General features: G+C 43.0%; 1 protein-coding gene across 2 annotated transcripts in view; it reads right to left on the bottom strand.

Moving 5' to 3' along the window:
- LOC140575001 (dysbindin domain-containing protein 1-like) overlaps window positions 1-23,275 on the bottom strand; it is a 33,839-nt gene that overhangs the window by 5,017 nt on the left and 5,547 nt on the right. The window contains exons 2-3 of one of the 2 annotated variants that reach the window (XM_072695112.1): window positions 20,184-20,330; window positions 8,336-8,473 (exon numbers count right to left, since the gene is read on the bottom strand). In XM_072695112.1, coding sequence (XP_072551213.1) covers window positions 8,336-8,473; window positions 20,184-20,330 — 285 coding nt within the window. The remainder of the gene's footprint in view (window positions 1-8,335; window positions 8,474-20,183; window positions 20,331-23,275) is intronic. The other variant, XM_072695113.1, reaches the window with a different exon arrangement.

Raw genomic sequence — 23,275 nt, 5'->3', positions numbered from 1 at the left:
CCATTACTTCCATGCATAATAACCAGTACACTCTTAAAAATGCTGACACTACAAAGGGTTCTTTGCGCAATGACACTAAGGAACCATTTCTGTAACCTCTAAAATGTTTCAAATAGTTGATGTAAAGGTTCCTTAACTCATTTAGAGTTCAATTTAATTTAATATTTAATATTTCAAAATTAATTTCTTGGGACCAAATAACGGTTCATTGCACAAAGCACCCTTTGCAGCACCTTTATTTTAAAGGGTGAAACAGTGATGCACCCATAATGTTCTGTTATAATAAATATATTTTATAATCTGCATTATTTCTTAATGTGAATGATGTCACACATTCAGGAGAATGTAGATTTAGAAGATTTGCCCAAGAGCCTTTATGGGTGTAGAGTGGTGGACTTGCCTAACTAAGGCACTGAACTCTAGTCTGCCGGCGGTGTTGTTATCCACTTCACTGCACTACATCACCTGCAGCCATAACTAACCCACTATTCACACCTACCACTACCCTAACCCACAACCTCACAGCCCTCTCTTAACGAGTTCTGAGATCGTAAATCTTGATGATATAATCGTGTTCTCCCCCTCACACCCTGAGCCATGCTCTGCACCCACACAGTGAGCTATTGATCTCACCCAGAGTTATACCCAGGCAGGGTTTTAATGAAGGCCTGTATCCCGCCTTCATAAGCTGCTGAGATGTTCATACCTCAGTACTGTTTCACACAGGATTACAGCGCTGTGCAGACTCGTGAGCGAGAGATGTGAAAGACGTGAGGTGTGATTTCATCAGTTCACATTGTTGTATTCTTTGCATACATGCACTCGGACAGCTGACGGCTGATCAGACAACGCTTTGAATTCCAATCAGTCCAGCTTCGGGTCCGGTCTGCTGCTGTGATATCTGAGTGGCAGCTCATAAATATGGATGCAGGACCGGTCAGGGGCTCATACTGACAGACATGCAGACACTGACTCTCCTTTGTGCCTCTGACTGTCTCCCACTGTCTCCCACATGCGGTCATACACCAGCCTTCAGTCCCAATCACGCACACAGGATGCCTCAGTGCTCTCAGTGCGGTCCATCTCAGCCCTGAACTCAGGAGTTAGCTGTTATTGTTGTTGGTATATTATTTATACTGTGCAAGGCATTCTTTTTCCAGATTTCTAAAAAAACAAAAAAAAACCCTAATAAACAATAATAATATTTATAAAATAATAATAATCATAATAATAATATATATATATATATATATATATAGATATTATATATATTGTATATATGTAATAATAATAATAATGATAATATATATATCTATATATATTATATAAGTATAATATCATTTTATATATATAGTGCATTTATTTAGCATTATCCTATTTTTAACTATAGTAGTTTAATAATTATAAAAACAAAGTCTATTTCAGAAAGAGAGAAGCATAATTCTATTTAAATATGAAATATTTTAAGGCCTATGCATTAGTTTCTAACACCTTTTGTGATGCATCCTGCCTTTTTCCCTTTTATAAGACAGTGAACACTTTACAGACCTTGCAAGTCTGCCTTAACCCCTTCATTGGCCTCAATGTCCAGCAGGTAGGCCGAGAGTGTTACTACAAACTTCCATTACCAGAGAATAACCCACCAGTTTCTACAGACGTCCCTGTAGTTACTGAGCAATACACCTTTAACCATTAAGGGGTTACCGAAATGGCCCTCTGGAAAAGGTGTTCCCTCTTGCACAACCAGCCAAGACATGTTGGGTGAGCTGCTCCAATTAAAAACATACACCGATCAGCCATAACAATATAATCACCTGCCTAATATTGTGTTGCCCCCCCATGTCATGTACTCCACATTACCTCTGAAGGTGTCCTGGAGGTATCTGGAGCACCAAGACTAACATTAGCAGCAGATCCTTTAAGTCCTGGAAGTTGTGAGGTGGGACCTCCATGAACATGACCCTGTTGCTGGTTCCCCGGTTGTTTTTCCTTGGAGCACTTTTGGTAGGTACTGACCACTGCATACTGGGAGGAACACCCCACAAGACCTGATGCCTGATGTCTTGTAGATGTTCTGACCCAGTCGTCAGTTTGGCTGTGTGGGTACACAGCACTTAATCGAGTTCTGATTAGATCAGCCCAGTGCTTATGTGGATTTCAGTAAGGTGGTGTGAGAGAGCGGTGAGTCAGTGCAGATTTGGGCCTCCAACTGTTTCTCCAACAGACGTCATAGCCCAGAGTGTCTGTGTTGGTTCTGAATAATCAGATATCCCATATGACAGCAACTGGGAAGTGTTTGTGTGCGTGGGCAGCAGATCCTTTAAAAAAGTGGACTCCACAAGACCTCTGAAGGTGTCCTGCTGTGGTATCTGGAGCACCAAGGCTAACATCAGCAGCAGATTTTATTACCTTTAAGTCCTGTAAGTTGTGAGGTGGGCGGAGCCTCCATGAGCATCAATGAGAGCCTTGGGTGCCCGTGATGGTTGTCCTTCCTTGGAGCACTTTTGGTAGGTGCTGACCACTGCATACTGGGAGGAACACCCTACAAGACCTGATGCCTGATGTTTTGGAGATGTTCTGATTCCTCAGTCACTGTCTAGAACATCTCAGTCTGGTTCTTGTCAAAGTGTCTCAGATTCGTACGCTGATCACCTTCAAGAACTGACTTTACTTACTGCCTAATATGTAGATCCCACCCCTAGACAGGAGCCACTGAACCCACATAATCAATGTAATTCACTTAAGCTGATGGTTTTAATGTTATGGCTGATTGGTGTTTGAAATCTGATCAAATGTAGCACTGCTTTACACTAATTACATAAACTTACATAAACTCAATATGAAATTGCTCACCTATTTATTTTTCATAACCCCACTGCACTGACTCCTATAAACCTCAGCAGGGAATGGACCGGAGCCCTTACTGAGAGAAGCTGGCTGTAAATAATGCAGAGCGTTGCATTTACATCAAATAGGCCGTGCTCCCAGAGAGAGGCTATGGAGTCCTTTTGACCCTGATTCACACCATAAACACACCAGAATACAAATGGCCTGCCCCCGCCCTGCTCCCAAGCCTGCTAAATACCCCAGCTGTAGCGCAGGCCTGCAGCACAGTGGTTTTGCTGAGGCCCTGCTGGTCATGGTTCTTTAGAAACGGATCCTGATGATAAGCTGGTTTGACTCACAGTTTTAAATAATCGGAGACTTACCAGATGTGCAACAACAGCTGTGCACACTCCCCTCATCTGAGATTTAGGCTAGGCATTAAGAATTCGGGAGAAACGAGGAGAACACGCAGGCCGAGACTGTTCACGCCAGTCTGAATTACAGCCAGCATGAGATCTGGATCTGATGAAGTTACAATGCATCATTTGTTTACACTAATCAGCCATAACATTAAAACCACTTGCGTTGGCCCACCTTGTGCTGCCAAAACAGCTCTGACCTGGTGAAACATGGCCTTCACAAGACCTCTAAAGATGGCCCAAGATGCCTACCAGGAACACCCACAAGACCTGCCTGATGTTTTGGCTGTTGGATGTTCTGACCCAGTTGTCCAGCCATCTCAGATCTTCTCAGATCCTTACGATCGGCTTCCAACACACCTGAATATTTGGATCCATCTCCTAACAGACGCCATTAGAACCAGATAATCCACCCGTCAGTGGTTTTAATGATATGGCTGAACCAGAATAACAGTGCTGAAGGACAAACACAGTGAAATGAATGTCCGGGTGACAGACAGAGGTAACAGAAGACAGATACAGTATTCGAGTTGTGGTGGGCGAGCAGTGAGAGAGGGAGAGGTACACCCTGGGAAAGAGAGAGGAATTAGGCAGCTGTGGAACAGCTTGAGTCAGGCTGTTCTCTGCAGCAGTGCTGGAGCGCTCACACACGGCCTGAGTGTCTGCATCCCAGACACAGTCACGCTCACAAGCGTCTACAGCGCTGTGTCCCTGAGCACAGCTCCAGCCCTACTGAGATAGACGGAACCACAAGAACCGCTCGATTCCCTTGCTGCTGCCGCACGGCTCTGCACTTCACCCTTTCAACGCTAAAGGCCTGAACGTGGGCACGTCCTTCAAACAACATTTTTACATATTAGATTCATAGTAGAGTCTGGATATTTAATACTTACTGAATATTAAACAGATACAGAATAATTAGTAAACATAGAATAATAAAATGATACTAAATAAAGAGTAATTATTGAATAATTAGTACCTAAATTAGTACTAATACTTAGTACTTAAATTAGTATTAATACTTAGTACTTAAATTAGTATTAATACTTAGTACTTAAATTAGTACTAATACTTAGCACTTAAATTGGTATTAATACTTAGTACTTAAATTAGTACTAATAATTAGTACTTAAAAATTAAATGGTAGAGACTGAATAATGATTAACTACAAAGTAATTAGTGTGTACATTCTAAAATAGTAGGTACTAAATAATGACACCATTTTTCTTAGAGTGCCTTTATAACTGGGGCTGGGGTTAATTAGTAGGTACTCAATTAGTACAAATAGAACAATTACTGAAATTATTACATACTAAATAAATAATTACCACTGAATAACTACTACTCATTGAAATTGAAAGCACCAAGTAATTAGTAGGTACTAAGTAATTAGTAAGTACTTAATACTTAGTAGAAGTTAAATTAAGTGTGCCTTCAGAACTAAGGCTGGGATTAGGATGAATTAGCAGGTGATCAATTACTACTTACTGAAGACTACTACTAAAAGAGATACTTAATAATTAGCACTTCCTAAATAATTTGTAGTTACCGAATAATTATTAGATACTGTATAATTTGTATTCATTGAAAAATTAGTAGGTAGTAAGTAATAAGTAAGTAGGTTAGTAAGTACTGAAGAATTAAAAGGTACTACTAATGTAACTGATGACATAGTTTTTCTTAATGTTTCTTTGGGACTATATTATAGTTTGGGAAAAAAAAATATGTAAATGACCTCTGTTCTGATTGGCTGAAGTGGCTATCATTAAAGAAAAAAATTAAATCCAGACTGAAAGGCTCCTTTTATCTCACTCCTTTTCCTTTTCCAGCATGAATTTGTGTGGCTAAGCTGCTGTAGACCTAATAGACAGATATACTGTAAGTAAATGTGTTGGTTTTTGTGACTTTACAAAATCAGCTGGATCAAAACAAGCTGGTTTTAGTAGATTCATTTCTACAAAAATAAAACAGCAACAGCGTTCAGGTTTCTCTCTCTTCATAAAGAACGCCGCACCAGATTAGACACTTCCGAGCCACACTGACAGTGTTCCAGGAGCCCGTCGGAAGCAGTGTGCAGGCCCTGCTGGGCTTCATCTCCCTGTCTGCTCCTGCTTTACTTCTGCTCCTGCACCTGTGCAGTCAGGAGCACACACATTCGAAGCGCCTCATTAGAGATGCTTTTGGTCTCTGATGACGAGAGGAAACACGGTACATTAGAGTAGAGGCCTTTGTTTAGTCTGGAAGGAAGAGGCTGGGGTTTGAGCATAGGGCTGAATGAAGAAGAATGGAGATAGTGCCAGGACACGCAGATGGCTAATGGCGACCATAACTCACCGAGCAGAGAGACAGGTTGAGAGAGTAGAGAGAGTGCAGCAGGATAATGCAGCTTTGTAATAAAGACGCTCTGCAATAAACCACTTATCGGCCTCAGTACTGAAATACTGCAGCTCAGATATTACTGCAGGAAGACGGCCTGAGTGATCCCACCGTCTACCAGTTATACCGTATGTTTATTTACCATATACCTCATTTACAGTGCATTATATTTGCAAAACTCTGAAATACTAAAGAGCGATGTTCAGTCTTATGCAAAAGTTTGGGCACCCCTGGTGAAATTAAATTATTTGTTAATATTTTAAGTGTAAATAAGTGACTAAGTCCTTTACAGGAAACAGGAAAGTTAAATATGGCATGTACTGGAATTTTGCTGACATACTAGACACAATTAAACTATGTCAAACTATATCAAATATGTCATAATGCTTGTATGATAACAACTTACATATTAGTTTCATAGTAAATTCTGAATATTTAGTACTTATTGAATTGAACTGAACGGAATAATTAGTAGACACTAAATAATGACACTGTTTTTTTTTCTCAGTGTGTCTTTAGAACTATGGTATTATATGAAATACTATAGAGCTATGGTTAGACTAATGCAAAATTTGCGCACCCCCAATGAAATGATTTGTTAATATTTTAAGTATAAATAAGTGAACAAGTTTGCTGATTTTCACATATTGCATAAACAAACATATAAACATTCTGAATTCAGATTCTGAATATTTAGTACTTGAATTAAATTGAATTAAATAAATAGTAGATACTACATTAGTAGGTACAAAGTAATTACAGTTTTTCTAAGTTATTAGCAGGTATTCAATTTATATTTATTGACTACAAATAGATACTGATCAAATACTAAGTAGTGAATAATTAATAGATACTGAATAATATATTGTTACAGTGAATAATTACTACTTACTGAATAAGGTACTAAATAATAACAGTTTTTCTCATTGTGCCTTTACGACTATGGTTATATATTATATTGGCAACACTATGAAATACTAAAGAGCCATGTTCACAGTTCTTATGAACAAAGGCTACATTTTATTAAATCTTAGATCTTATTTTATATTATTTATTTATTTATTTATTATTATTATTTTTTTGTTTATTACATTCAGCACATAAATAGTATTTGTGCATGAAAATGTGCATGGGTGTGTCCACGTAAAAAAAAAAAAAAAAAAAAAAAAAAAAATATATATATATATATATATATATATATATAATTAATTTAGTGAAAAGGTGCATTTTAAAAGATTTGGATCATTTGCATTGGACCATTTATCATTAAATATCATATACATGCACATTTCTATAAGAATGATAATAATAATAATAGTAATGCAACTACATACTCTTGAGCCACAATATGTACACAGTCTGAGAGGATGACACACGAGTAAATCTAATGCACTATATAATTAGCCCAAGCTAAATACCCCTCTTAGTGAGTACTGTAAATATGTCTGTCTGATTGTTTCTCCAATTATCAGCCCCTCCTCTGACTCTCCCAGCCCCCCCACAGTCACTCCCACTCACCACCAGCGGTGGGGACTTATGCTCATTATAAGCTTTCAGACAGAATAAGTTCACTATCAGGAGCAGTAAACAGCCGAGGTCCGTCTGCTGTGCGGAGCTGCGGGCTGTCTGTCTGCTTCCCTCACGGCAGCTGTGCCGTTTATGACGGTAAAAGCAGTGGGGTGTGCTATCCGACCACTTCTGTTCATGGGGGCCGGGGGACCTAATTCAGCACTGTTGTTACGCAGCGGCCTCAACATAACACTTTGACACACATGTGGTTCAGCAGCAGCTCGAGAACAATGCTGTTCCCTCGCACAGCAGGTCTATTCAAGGAAAAGGGGAAGGGGCAATTAAAGGGGTGGTGATGTGACACTGCATCGGAAGCCGGAGGGAGTCGGGGTGTCAGTGTGTGACAGCCTCGTGCGTTTAAACACGCGTGCGGGGCTGCTAAAGTGACGGACACACAGCTGACTGCATATTCTCACATGCCTTCACACACTGTACTGGACAAATGGCCTATTTTCTGTGCTGTTTATATGCTAGATCAGACTGAGTGTGAGGAGAAAAGGCATGCGCCTACATTCCGACATGGGCACAGAGTGACTTTACCCGACGACTTGGTGAGAAGTGGCCTTTTATTAGCTCATAAGAAATATCTCAGAGTCCTGTCGCCTAGTGCTGAATTGTTAGAGTGCTGAGAGGTGAGTAGTCCTGGGAACCAAGACTTCACACACTCCAATACCCAACAGCACCTGTAAAGAGCTGCATCTACGTATTAGAGAGCAGGTGAACGGTCAGGTCTTGAAGGTGATGTGTTGGAAGCTGAGCGTAAGAATCTGAGACACTTTGATAATGACTGAAGGTCAAAACATCTCCAAAACATCAGACCTCAGGTCTTGTGGGGGTTCCCTCCTGGTATGCAGTGGTCAGCACCTACCAAAAGTGCTCCAAGTAGGACAACCGGTGAACCAGCGACAGGCTAATAGGCACCCAAGGCTCTTATTGATGCTCATGGAGGCTCCGCCCACCTCACAACTTCCACGACTTCCAGGATCTGCTGCTGACGTTAGTCTTGGTGCTCCAGAGACCACGGCAGGACACCTTCAGAGGTCTTGTGGAGTCCATGCCTTGACAGGTCAGAGCTGTTTTGGTGGCACAAGGGGGACCTACACAATACTAGACAGGTGATTGGTGTGATGGGCTGTCAGACTCACTTGCAGGCGAGTCGTTGTGGTTCTCTTCGTCCGAATCAGCAAACACCTCCGTCAGCTCCTGGTCGGACATGTCCGTGAGCTCTGTCAGGTCTAGCAAGTCGAAGTGCACCTCCAGGGAGGACACGCTGCTCAAAGGCTCTGCAATGGAAGAAGAGAGGCAGAATATTGAGTCAGTCTTAGGAACAGCAATGAAATCTGGTGACTCCTAGAAGAGTCTGGGTTCTCCGCGGTTCCTGAACCAAAGATCATTATCCACATAAAAGAGCCCTAACTAACCTGAACTGAACACTCATATACACTATTTGGGCAAAAGTCTTGGGACACCTGCTCATTCATTGTTGTTTCTACAATAAAGGGTATTAAAAGAGCTTCTACTGTCCATGGAAGACTTTGTAGTAGATTTTGGATTTGATTGCATTCCTGAAATTCCTTTTCAGCAATGTTTAGCAATACATCCTGAGAAGAACACACTCAGTTCCCGTCTATGTGATGGAGAATTTGTTTAGCGAGGAAGCTTTCAATGGGATAGCTGCTGTTTTGGTAGATGTCTGATTTGTGGTGATGCTTGTTCCTGCCAACTCTTCTCCTGGCTGGTCTCCTTCCAACCATGCCAAGCCCATTCCACAGCTGGAGTTACACTGGCTACTGGGACACATTTAGCTATTCAACCCCCAAACCAGGCTCGGCCCCTTCTCTCCTGGGTCATGCAGTATTTATAGATGTTATATGAACAACTCTGGCCGGGTTCTTTTTTATTATCTTTTGAGTAACTGAAGCATGGAATTGCATGTACACAGTCTGGCCAAAAGTATCCGGACACTTTGCTTCAGCTACTTTCCTGATTGCTGACAAAGACATTCACACACAGCTTATATAATTGCCATAGAAAAGCACAGCAAATAGAACTGGCCGCTCTGGAGCAGCCAAAAATGAGCCTGAGGTCACCATACCCAATGCCCAGCACTGGCTAGAGCAAGCTTTGAGCTGTTGAGCAGTGCAACTCTTGAGTGATGGACCTCCAGTCTGCCCAACAGTTTTCTAATCTTCTACCATCAGAACTTGACCTCATTAATGCTTTTCTGTCTGAATGCAATAAAACCCTCCTCACAGCAATGTTCCAATACCTAGTCTTAATCCTTCTCAGAGGAGTAGAGGCTGTTATTGCAGGAAAGAGGGACAAACTGCCTATTAATAGTCCTGATTTCAGAAGGAACGTTGGATGAACAGGTGTCTACAAGCCTACAAGGACATATGGTGCATTACGTCAACCCCGTTACGGCCAACAGTACTAATAACAAGCCGAAAGACACTGAAAGCTGTGTTGATGCAACACACGCTACATGTCCAAATGTTTGTGGACACTAATGTTTCTAATGAATGCATTCAGCTACTTGCACCCGTTTCTGACAAGGATGTGCAAATGTACACACACAGCTTGTCTAACCCCTGTGGTACAGAAGTACTGCCAATAGAATAGGACTCTCTGGAGCAGATCATCACCATGCTGACTATTACCAGGCGTGGGCTAGTAGAGGGGTATAAAGCCCCCCAGCATTGAGGAGCTGTGGAGCAGTGGAAGAACTGTGTTCTCTAGAATGATGGTGGTGGTGGAGCTCCATCCAACATCTTGACCTCACTTTTAATGCTTTTAATGCTTTTGATGCTGAATGCAATCAAATCTTCACTGCAACCGTCCTCCATAATCTAGTAAAAAAGCCTTCCATGGACAGTATAATCCATACAGTCTATTTAGGACTCATTTTCCAGTGCATTTTGGCACTGTATCAGGCCCACTTTGGGAACACTATCCCTCGTATCCTCTAAGAGACGTGATATTTCTGCTGTGTTAATAAGGCTCTCCTCTGCAGGCTGTTGTAGCTGCAGGCTGCATAACAGCCTTTATTTCTGAGCCTTTTCCCATTCGTTACTGTACTGACGGTGCGACTGATCTCTCTCAGCATGGCCCTGTTAAATATAGCGGTGGCACTGATTAAAAAACAATGACCCTCCAATGAAGACGGAAAGAATTCGCAAGAGAGAAGCAATGCTGAGGAAGTTCTAGTCCAACTGACAAACAAGCAAACCACAGGCAAGCTCACATGCTCTCCTGTGAGCTATAAAAGAACCACTTTTGGTCCCAAAATTAAGAGATATACACTCCACGATATACAGCCTGTCTAGTCCCTGTTGAGAAGAAGTACTGCCAGTAGAAAAAGAATCTCAGGAGCAGATCAACATGGGCACCAACTTATTGACTCCATGCTGCCTAATACCAGGTGTGGGCTAGAGGGGTATAAAGACCCCCAGCATTGAGGAGTTGTGGAGCAGTGGAAGAGCTGTGTTCTCTGGAATGATGAGATCTCCAAAATCTAGTAGAAAGCCTTCTTCTCTGGACAGTAGAGTTTACAGTTACTCCAACAAAAGCAGGATTAACTCTTTAAACACCCTTGATTTCAGAAGAAACAATGAATAAGTTGATGTCCCAATACTTTTGTCCATATAGTGTAGATGTGAAGAACATTTTAAAGCTTTAACTCAGCCAATATAAGAGTTCTTTGCCCATTTAAAGGTTCTTCACACTCACAGCTCATTTACAAAACATGATTTTTGGCCCTTTATCGAAGCAATAGTGGTTCTACTATGGTCTATACACGCTCTGTCCAAAAGAAAAGTATCCGGACACTTTGCTTCAGCTACTTCATGATTGCTGACAAAGACATTCACACACAGCTTATATAATTGCCATAGAAAAGCACAGCAAATAGAACTGAGCGCTCTGGAGCAGCCCAAAATGAGCCTGAGGTCACCATATCCAATGCCCAGCAGTGATGGACCTCCGCCCAACAGGTTTCTAATCATCTACCATCAGAACTTTCAGAAGAAACAATGAATGAGGTGATGTCCCAATACTTTTGTCCATATAGTGTAGATGTGAAGAACATTTTAAAGGTTTAAAGGAGCCAATATAAGAGTTATTTTCCTGTTTAAAGGTTCTTCACACTCACAGCTCATTTACAAAACATAATTTTTGCTCCTTTATGGAAGCAAACATGGTTCTATTATGGTCTCAAAGAACCCTTTGTAGGGAACCTTTATTTCTGAGAGTGTTTAGAGTATTTCAGATGTGTTCACTTACAGCCATCATCCAAACAAAAGCAGGAGCAGCAGATCCTCCTCACAAAAGAACGCTTACAGACCAGAAGGTCTACACTGACGTACAATGGTCCATTACACCTAAATCTTTAAAGCCTCAGCGAGGAGGTTGGATCGTCCTATCGCTGTCATACAACACAGTCTGTGAGTTCCTCTATGCATAATGCATGCTTTGAAGCCTTCTTAGTAGCTTCCGCCGCCTGTCTTAAAGCCGTACACTTCTAGTTTTGCATGGGTAAAGAGGTTAGACAGGCAGACGGATAGAGAAGCAGACAGGCGGCGGGTCTCAGCCGTTTGAAGTCCGCTAATGAGTCTTCCCCCCTCGCAGCGTGGATCAGAGATGCAAGACGATTCAAATGCTTTCATGCACCTTCTCTTTCCACCAGCTGAGAGCTGGAAGCTTCCAATCTCCACATAGTCACACACACACACACACACACACACAAATATATATATACACACACATTCATTTACAGTGTGTAGGCCCTGTCCAAATGAGGGCAAGGCTGTTGGATTAAAAAGCAGTGGAGCACATCTGGCACCTGCAGAGATCTTAGCAGCCAGCTGCGATTGTGATGATAAATAATTCAGTCACAGAAACATCTTCTGTCATCACCTTCTGACCTGGTCTAGCTGCCTTTCCAGCCTCAGGGCCCTGCAGCATTCCTGCTGCTCATAGTGCACGTACCATAAGCTAGTAGCCAAGTCTGGAGAAGATATGAGCTGTGTCCCCAACGAAGCCCTACTCACTATCCCCTACATGTGAACATCCAGATCACTATATAGAGCACTGTTATAGCAGACAGCAGGGAAGGTGCGCGTGAATCGTCAAACCAAACAATGCAATGAATTTGGGGTGTTCCATATCCCAAAGTAATGCACTAGTGCAAATCTCTAGTGTGTGATGCACTTTATGTCCAAATAATTCTGGACACCCCTTCTAATAAATGCATTCAGCTGCATTATAGCTGACACAGATGTACAAATGCACACATATAGCTTGTCTGGTGCCTGTAGAGAAGTACTGCCAATAGAATAGGACTCTCTGGAGCAGATAGTAAACATTACCCTATTGGCTCCATGCTGCCTAATATCAGGTGTGGAATAGAGGGGTATTATAAAGACCCCCAGCATTGAGGAGCTGTGGAGCAGTGGAAGAACTGTGTTCTCTGGAATGATGGTGGTGGAGCTCCATCCAGTACTTTTGGGATGGGGTGGGCTGGGGATCTGTAAACATGAACCTGACTGACGCTCTTAGTCTTGTCGCTGAATGCAATCAAGCCAAAATCTGAGAGTCAGGCTGTTACAGTGCATTAAGTAATACCACTAACGAAGCACTTATGGAGGATGAAGTAAAAGTACTACAAGAGTACTATAAAAGATGAGGCCTCCTGGGTTCACTATATCATTACAATCACATCTGTACATTAACCAGTATTGTCCTGGTAACACTTTACATTAAAAGGTTACATTTTCTGCATTATCCATTTATGAAAACTAAGCTGCCTGTTTACAATTACATTACATTTATACATTTTTTGATATCACAATAATATTTATATACAGCACACCCGTCTATTCAGCCTACAGCAGTTTAGCTCTGTCTATTCATGCAGAAGTTATCAGCAGCCTTTCAGCCTTGCATGCTTTTTGACTGAAGCACAATACAGTCCAGTCAGCTAGAACAGAGGTCCTTTAAACCCGTCAGTAACAAAAATAGCCTGTTTAATTCTGAGGGATACCGAGTTTGAGAAGTCATCCCTACTCCCAGAGCTGTTCTCCACCCTAGAGTAAAGCTGAAATCACCACTAATTACAGGCTGAAAAGCGCAAAAGTTTGCATCACCAATTCTGATACACACTTTCCTTTTGGATTCTGTTATGGGATGTCCAGACCAGGTCCCGTTACTGATCCGATCTGATCTGATTTCTTTGAGTGTGTATATATAATCCAGATGATTAATGGGTTCAGTAAAATCTCTTTATTTTCAGTATCAGTTTCTATAATCAGACATTCTGGACTGACTGATTTAGTTAAGTCACGACTTTTCTTCTTAAATGATGTTTTTAGTGTTTAATATCTTATAATCCAGTCTGATCTCCTCCCTGACCAATCAGCTCCCAGCTCCTTTACAACACCGCAGTCTAATCACTTCCTCTGTGTGTAAGTGTGTGTGTAGTGGTACACACTCTGGACTGGTATCTGTGGTTGTTGGTCTACTGGTGTGTAATAACTGGTTTATAGTGGGTGAATGTGCTGTGTGTGTGTGTGTGTGTGTGTATGTTAGCATTAGTGTTAGCCTCTACTTGGTTCTGAACGGGTTCTTCAGTGCTGGTTTATAAACAGAGAAAGGCGGGTGAGCGAGCGGTTCTCCGGTTCTCCCGCTGGTAAAACAGAGCGTTTCAGTGAGAGTTTTATAAAGGGTCAGATATTATGGTCTGTTTTCAGGTTCCACTGTAAAATAGCTCCACACTGCAGAACCTCAACTCCTTTGTTTACCTTCTGAGAACGTCCGCACTGCTGCTGCTGCTGCAGCCGGCTGGGGATAATGATCCTTAATGGTGCCTTGAGGACACCAGATGGCGCTCTGAACACTGAAGTTCACACTATGGACTCAGAACTGGATTCGCATTAAAATAGCCAGTACCTGATCCATTAAAATATGGCTGGATATCTCTAGGAGATTTTACTCCAAGTTAGTTTGGAGCATTTCTATTGGTCCATTCATTATTACATTTGGACACAATATGATGGACAGCTGCAAGTTTTAAATGATGTCAAAAAAATTTAGTAAAAAAACCTTTAAAAATAGAGGTAAAGTTTTGTCATTTTTTTCAAATGTTCTATCTGTCATGTCTGTAGTTTTTTTTTAACATCAATATTTCATTTTTCATTGTTTTTTCTAAATATAAGGTAATTATTATTTGGGGCGAGAGGCCATAAGCTACTTATCCAGCATAACATATCACAAATCTTAATAGCTTGTTTTTTATCATATGACAATATATAATAAATAATTGATGAACTTGGGTATTCCTGTTAGTAATACTTCCCTAGGGCCAGCTACTGCATGTCTTACATTTAACACCCTGCAGGAACCACACAGCCTCTGCTTGAGTTCACAGATCTGCTTTCACACTGATTCTGCAATAATTTTACATATTTATTAGGTGTACGGATCAGGGGGGTTCTTTAGACGTGGGAGGAGGCTCTTTAGATTGGGCTATATCTCCTTTGTGTGTGAGACATAACGAGAGAGTGCAAGCGAGCGAGCAATTCCCAAGGAGATCTCCCTCGAGATGCTCGCCCACGGCTGTCTCTCACCAAGCCCCCCTCAGAGGGAGGGGTGGGAGAGAGGGAGAGAAAAAGACCAAGAAAAAGTGAGACAAAGAGGGAGGATGAGAGCGTAATCAGACAGTGAATTAGATTTCAGAAGAATCAGATTTAAGGATCTCCACATTCAGCAGAGATTTTACTGCTTTATTACTCAGCCCCCTGTACACCCCTCCCCACAAACCCAGCCCCCCCACACCCCGCCACACAACCCAGCCAACCCAATCACCCCTGTACACCCCTCCACACAACCCAGCCCCCCCCTACACCCCACCACACAACCCAGCCAACCCAATCACCCCTGTACGCCCCTCCACACAACCCAGCCCCCCCCACACCCCTCCACACAACCCAGCCAACCCAATCACCCCTGTACACCCCTCCACACAACCCAGCCACCACTGTAAACCCCTCCACACAACCCAGCCCCCCTCCTGTACACCCCTCCACACAACCCAGCCCCCCCTACAACCCTCCACACAACCCAGCCCACCTCCTGTACACCCCTCCCCACAACCCAGCCACCACTGTACACCCCGCCACACAACCCAGCCCCCGTACACCCCTCCACACAACCCAGCCCCCCTCCTGTACACCCCTCCACACAACACAGCCCCCCTGTACACCCCTCCACACACCCCAGCCACCACTGTACACCAGCCTAGCCCCCCTGTACACCCCTCCCCACAGCCCAGCCACCCCTGCTTCTGCTTGAATAATTGATCAGTAGCACATTTTACCTCCCAGCAAGGTCTGTGGGAGCTGGAGAACGGGGCCTGCTCCCATCTAAACAAATGACAACAGAAAGCCGAACAACAGAGCCCATTTTGTTTGGATGAGAGCGCACAGGGCTCACACACTCTCTGTGCCACACTGAATTCACCCATACAAATCCGATTGTGCACATCGGCTCTGCATTATAGTGAAGAAATACAGTAACTGTTCACCTTAAAAAGCTGCTGATCTGCTCAGTAAATCACAGATATTAGAATAAACACTAATAACACTCCTACAGAAAGTGGTGGTGGTTCTCCATCACTGTGATCATCATTAGAACATCTCCAAAGTTCTCCTCATGGAGTCTAGTATTATTTAGAGTTCTCCTCAGATCAGCACCTGGTTTGGAGGTAAATCAGGGCTTAATGATGGTAAATCAGGTGAGCTGCTGCTGCTGCTGCTGCTGATGGAGTTGAACACATCCTCCACGCTGTGCTGGCTGGACTGAAGGGCGTCCAGGAGAAACCTGGAGGAACCGAGCTCTGTTCTTCAGACTAGCTCACCGACAAGATCTCACTACTTTCTTTCTTCAGAATGAGAAGCTCTTGTTTCTCCTTTTTACTGGATTTATGTTCACCTGCTTTATCTGTTCTGATGAGATCTGGAGCTTCTACAGTAGAAACCCTGCTGAGTGACGGGGGTAGAGTGATGGGATTAGGGGCCTACGTCTTTGTACAGTACTGTATATTACATTAAAATGTATGTAAATAAATAATAATGTGTTTGTAATGTATTTAGGCCCCATAACTCTAACAATTCCACCAAAATACTTGATCAATAAATGAACCCTCGATGAATAATTGAGCTCAGGTAAACAAGCTAATTGCCACACGTACCTTTAAAGTAGTTACATGAGAACGTACAAACAGACTCAGTTACTTTCAAATATTTTATTATACGTTATTGTAGTTACTGAGATCCACAATATGAGTTTACATATGTTTGCATATTGTGGATATCATCAGTGCTTAAATCAACACTATGTAGAATGTCTGTAATTAGTCCTGTTTAATTACTGCTTTGTCTGTGTGTCAAAATAATCACAATAAATTCTGTGTATCATGAAAATGATAATATATAAGTAATATTTCTAAGATATCGCCCAGTTATACTTCCCAATGCCTTTTCTTCCTCTGACAGTTTATTGCAGTGCTGCATGTCTCCGCACCGCACCTGTTCCAGAGATATCCCATTATTCTCAATAGCCTCTTTTTTTTATTGTCCTCAGAAATCATAAAAGCTCTCTTGGTTTGTTTACATTCATCTCCTGCAGCTCTTTGTTCTAAGAATATATTTTCCTGTAGCTGTCAGCAGCTCCACGCCGTTCTGCTCGCTCCGTCTGCCCGCTTCCTCCTCTGTATCAGCAAACAGCTGTCTGACTCACATCTGTGAACAGTGCTGCTGCTTCACATGCTCTTACACAACATACACACACTGCGTGATACCAGCCTCTGCCCAATCTGCTCCGGACACTCCGGGGTGCACTGTAGGCTGTTTAACCCTATTTCAGAATCCCAGTCGACCCTTTTGCCTTAAATAACCAGATTTCTCAATGCAGATGTTATGTTTATGCATAAAGACGATAATGTAAATTTGACCATGCAATATTTTTTCTATTAAATGTACTACTATCTATTTTAATTATTCATGCATTTATTAATATATATTAATGGTGTGCTTTAACAGGGTGGTAAAAACTCTTGTTAAATAACATCTGAGCATTTTTCACCCCAACCAAAGTCGATGAATGAAGTTGCTGAGTAATCAGCCTTAGGATGCAACAAGGCTGGAGTGTACAGTGTAGCCCTGTGCTTCAAGCTCCCCTAATGTAAAAAACATTACATACACTATATGTCCAAATGTTTGTGGACACCCCTTCTAATAAACGCATTCAGTTACTTTAAGCTGCACCCATTGCTGACACAGATGTGCAAATGCACACAGATCTTGTCTAGACCCTGTAGAGAAGAAATACTGCCAATAGAATAGGACTCTCTGGAGCAGATCAGCATCATGAATCTATTGGCACGATTCTGCCTAATGTCAGGCATGGGCTATAGAGGGGTATAAAGCCCCCCAGCATTGAGGAGCTGTGGAGCAGTGGAGGAACTGTGTTCTCTGGAATAATGATGGTGGTGGAGCTCCATCCAGAACCTTTGGGATGAGGTGGGGTGGTGATCATCATTCAACATCCTGACCTCACTAACGTGACCTCACTCTTGTCACTGAACGCAATCAAATCCTCACAGCAATGCTCCTCCAAAATCTAGTAGAAAGTCTTCTTCCCCTCTAGACAGTAGAGACAGTTACTCCAACAAAAGCAGGATCAATTCTTTTTAATAGTGAATGAGCAGGTGTCCAAATACTTTTGTCAAACTGCAACATGCTATATTACTATGTTAAGCTTATAATAAGGGACATATTTGGTCAAAACACATCCCATAATAATATCACTGACAAATCTGTGCTCTTTCGCTCTCTCTCCCCACTTCTCTCTCTCTCTCTCTCTCGCTGTCTCATCTGTGCATGGCAGGTGCTGGTACCGATCCGTTTGGAGCAAGGCAGGACAGAGGAAGCTTTGCGGCCCTCCCTCTCCGAGTGTGTGTTATGAGTCTCGGTGGATAAAGGCTGCCTTGTGAGATGTGCTCCTTTGGTCTCTGTATCAGAGAGACACAGCGTGCTTCTTCTGTGGGCACACAATGGCTCCTTTAAGCTCTGGGCATTGGAGGCCAGTCAGAGTGGACAGTCAGTACAAATTTGGCTGGAGCGTGTAATGCCTTGAGGCACCCTCTCTGTCCCACTGGAGGAGGGAGGTGGGAGGAGGAGGGCCAGGAGGGAGGGGGGGCTCCTTCCCAGATTAATCCCACTCAGCTGGACCGGCTGGGTTTACTAACCAACCCTTCTGTCCCACCTTGCTTATATAAGAGCAAGGGGATTTTCTAAGGCAGTGATGTAACTGATAAAGCCACGCATCTGCACTCAGGAACTCTAGCGGGGCAGGACACACGCTCTGTTCCAATGGACTGGTCATGTTAAGTTGGATTAGACATGAGATCTTGTTAAGCCATGAAAATGTTATGTACTTTCAGCTCGTTTGAGGAACGCAGGTCTCCTGGCGCCTCCTCACTCGGCTTGCTTATACAGACGTCTGATTTGCAAACTGAGACAGAAACAAACATCTGCATAGAGATAGTTGTTCTTCCCTGGTCAGTAGAGGCAGTTACTCCAACAAAAGCAGGATCAGCTCTTTTTAAATACCCTTACTTTCAGAAATAGTGAATAAGCAGGTGTCCCAATACTTTTGTCACTATGCAATATTTAACGGCAACATGGTATATTACTATGTTAAGCTTATAATAAGGGACATATTTGGTCAAAACACATCCCATAATAATATCATTGACAAATCTGTGCTCTTTCGCTCTCTCTCGCTGTCTCATCTGTGCATGGCAGGTGCTGGTACTGACCCGTTTGGAGCAAGGCAGGACAGAGGAAGCTTTGCGGCCCTCCCTCTCCTGGCGCCTCCTCACTCGGCTTGCTTATACAGACGTCTGATTTGCAAACTGAGACAGAAACAAACATCTGCATAGAGATTCATCTCTAAATATTCTTTATTTAGGACCAAGTTTCGGGTCACCCTCTTTGGCCAGACTGTTCCCAAATTTATTTATTTATTAATAAATTATATTACATTTTTCCCAGATCCCGAATGTGGTCCAAGACATTTTCAGTATCCAAGGTTTGCTTCATTATTTTTGATACGAGACTTTGGGGGCAGTGTAACACGACAGAGTACTGAAGCAGAGTTCTCTGAATCAGAACCCTTTTTGTATCTAGAACCATCTACAAAATATTTTCCACCCAACCAAAGAACCCCATAACCAGGCAAAGAAGTATATTTAAGCAAGCAAATGGATCAGTGAGGTGTCACTATTGCCTTTAGTTTTTAAAGGATATAAGGGGCGCCAATCCTACAGACATATAGATACACTACATGTCCAAAAGTTTGTGGACACCCCTTCTAATAAACGCATTTAGTAATTTTAAGCTGCACCCATTGCCGACACAGATGTGCAAATGCACACAGATCTCGTCTAGTCCCTGTAGAGAAGAAGTACTGCCAAAAGAATAGGACTCCCTGGAGCAGATAAACATGGTGAACCTATTGGCACCATGCTGCCTAATGCCAGGCGTGGGCTAGAGAGGGGTGTAAAGCCCCCCAGCATTGAGGAGCTGTGGAGCACTGGAAGAGCTGTGTTCTCTGTGACAGCCTTAGCGTTTTCAGTACTAGTAACATTTAGATTGGTTAATGTTTGACCTGAAGATCTACTTATGCATGATCATCAAGGCACTTATGACCTCCAGTCCTAAATCCCGAAGTGATCACGTAGTCTCCCACCGCTGCTGGGCAACTCCGCAACGTTCCCATCCTAACCTGCTTTTGCTGAGCTGCTGTTTGGTGTGCGTCCACTTGAGTGGAAATGTGCACTGAGTCAGCATGACAAAGCCCATCTACCCCCCCACCCCCCTCCGACACACACACACACACACACACACTCACACACTCTTTCCCCCCTGCACTCACGTCTTCTCTCAGTGACATGCAGTAGCCCAGGAGTGTGTCCCAGGATAACTCCCTCTTCCTCACCCGTAGGATGATGATGAGATGGCTCTTTGGACAGTTCTCCTGAGCTGGAGGGCTTCAGCAGTTTCTGGATGTCTTTGTTGGGATCTGTTAAAGAATGACACCAACAGCAGTCATGAGGGAACATCAGTAGAACTCACCTGACTTTTGTCAATACATTTCTGGCAGTGAAATCATTTGCATTCCAATAAACAATTAAACCAATCAGTAATAGACCCTTTAAATGTGTAAGCTTACAATTCCCAGAGCACTCGTTAAGGAAGTTTGAGGAATCACCATAATCACCATCAAATGAAACCAGGAGCCTCATTCAAAAAGCAGCCTTTGATGAAACACTCAGTTTGAGTGGGCGGGGCTAAACTTCTGTAGGTTGAATAGGCAGGTATATGCGTTGTGTTGATTGTTGCAACTTAAGGCCATTAAAACAGGCTGGTTTACAACTTTTTCAGTTAATGGTATCAACTGAAGAACGAACGAGCGTCCAGACTTTTTTCTGTCCTGCACCGAAGTGGTGGAGCAAACTTCCCCTGGGTGTCCGAACAGCAGAGTTCAACGCTCGCTGTCCTCAAACCCAGACTGAAGACCCTCCTCTTCTGAGAGGACTTGGGTGAAGAGTAGAGTATTATGGTCTCCATATTGACTTGTGTTTAGTAGAGTCTAAGATTAGAGGATCTGAATTTTAGTCTATTTATTCTTTTGTAAGTTGCTCTGGAGAAGAGAGTCTGATAAATGCCGTAACACACTGTTTATATACACAATCAGCCAGAACTTTAAAAACCATGTGTCCGATATTGTGCAAGTCCACCAAAACAGCACTGACCCACTAAGGGGTGGACGGTACAGGACCTAACCAGCGTAACATTTTTAGACCAGGATCAGAACATATGGGTCCCCACCTTCCTTGGAGCACCCACCTGCCTGATGTTCTGGAGATGTTCTGACCCAGTCGTCTAGAAGATCACAGATCACATGTTCAGGAACTGTCTGTTTCTTTGCTGTCTAACTTGGAGATCCACCTCTGGAACCAGATAATCACTGATATTCACTTGTTACCACCTGTTAGTGGTTCTAATGTTATGGCTGATTGGTGTACAACTCGTTTCATACTGTTTTATTTCCAAAAGTGGACAAAATCTGATTTTCCATGATAGACATGATTCCCGTTTTTTTGCTGGAAGACGATGGCCGTAAGCTGCTGTCTATCCTCTTTCTGAGGTTATCCTCTTTTCACTTAATATCCTTTCATGATGTCAGAAATCAGCGCAATTTCAGCACAGCTTCTGAGGCTAAAACAGAATGTTTATTAATAATCCCTGATTTATCGCAGTGCATATTCCCTTGATCCCCTGTTTCTCCAGTTTCTGACAACTGGACTACTCAAACTGACATCAGGCCGAGGTGAAGGGCAGCTTTTCACACCACTTGTGCTCTACGAGAAGTGATAGACGTGACGATCCCAAGTGACGACTACATCACAAAGCAAGGACGCAAGAAGCTGGAAATATAGTGAAGACTAAGAGAGCAAAGCAGTGTGGCCCTTGGGGGATCGAATCCTGAGCTAGAAGGGTGCTGCCAACAAATTCCTGGAATGCCAACGTTGCACCACCAAGGTACTATTTACAACGTATACCTTCTGAAATCAAGGGTATTAAAGAGCTGATCCTGCTTTTGTTGGAGTAACTGCCTCTACTGTCCAGAGAAGAAGACTTTCTACTAGATTTTGGAGGAGCATTGCTGTGAGAATCTGATTGCACTTGATAGCAACAAGATCATTAGTGAGGCCAGGATGGTGATGATGATGATCACCACCCCACCTCATCATTCCCAACATTCCAAACCAAAAGTACTGGATGCTCCACAGCTCCTAAATGCTGGGGGGCTTCATACTCCTCTAGCCCACAGCTGGTGGTTCATGATGTTGATGTCCTATTCTATCGGCAGTACTTCTTCTCTACAGGAACTAGACAAGCTATGAGTGTGCATTTGCACATCTATGTCAGAAATGGGTGCAACCTAAAGTATGTGAATGCATTTTCTTAGAAGGGGTGTCCACAAACATTTGGACAGACAGTGTATTCTTATAGATTAAGGTTTGTTGTCTTGGACATATGGGTCAAGGAAATAAACCTTTATGCTTCAAAATAGTTCTTTAGACCTTCTTCAGAACATCTCATTTTCTAAAGTGTTTATTTGAAGAACCATTGTTTAAAAGGTTCTACCATGGCATCACCACGAGGAACCCGTTTTGGCATCTTTGTATATGGTGGGAATTTGACCCAGTTGGACTTGGCAGAAGACCTTGTCCAGAGCTTGCAACTGAGCCATGTGACAGAGCTAGGCTGGAACACTAGCATGGTGTGCTTGTCCAGGCCATGATTCATAGCCCTGTCTGCCACATGGCGGTGATGTTATCCACTACATTACTCCAAGCACCCAACTCAACAAACAGCATTGCCATTAGAGAAAAATCATCACACAACTGAGATTCCACAGCTGGACTGTCCAGCAGTCAAGTCAAAGGCAACAAACCATTGGAAATTAGATGTTCCCCTAATCTGACACGTGGCCTATATCCCTCTGCCAGTGTCTCAGGGTCGTATCTCCACTGCAGAGCTTCCGATCTGTGGAGGAAGAGGAACATCGGGCAAACCGTGCTGAACAGAGCCCTGCTGCCTTCGCCTTGGAAGACATCACTCTGCTCAGTCTCCTCTTCCAGAGAGAGTGTGTACGTCCACCAGCAAAACCACCAGGATACACCGATCAGCCATAACAATAAAACCACTGGCAGGTGAAGTGAATCTCATTGATGATCTGGTCCAGGATGACTTGTCAGGAGGTGGATCTACATATTAGTCAGTTCTTGAAGGTGATGTGTCGGAAGCCGAGCATAAGAATCTGAGACACTTTGATAAGAACCAAAAACTGTGGTGTTCTAGACAAGGACTGAAGGGTCAGAACATCTCCAGAACATCAGGCATCAGGTCTTGTGGGGTGTTCCCTCCTGGTATGCAGTGGTCAGTACCTACCAAAAG

This window comes from Salminus brasiliensis, chromosome 13 (genome assembly GCF_030463535.1).
Source record: "Salminus brasiliensis chromosome 13, fSalBra1.hap2, whole genome shotgun sequence".
In the NCBI taxonomy this organism is placed as follows: Eukaryota; Metazoa; Chordata; class Actinopteri; order Characiformes; family Bryconidae; genus Salminus; species Salminus brasiliensis.
This window is presented reverse-complemented; position numbering and strand designations above follow the sequence as displayed.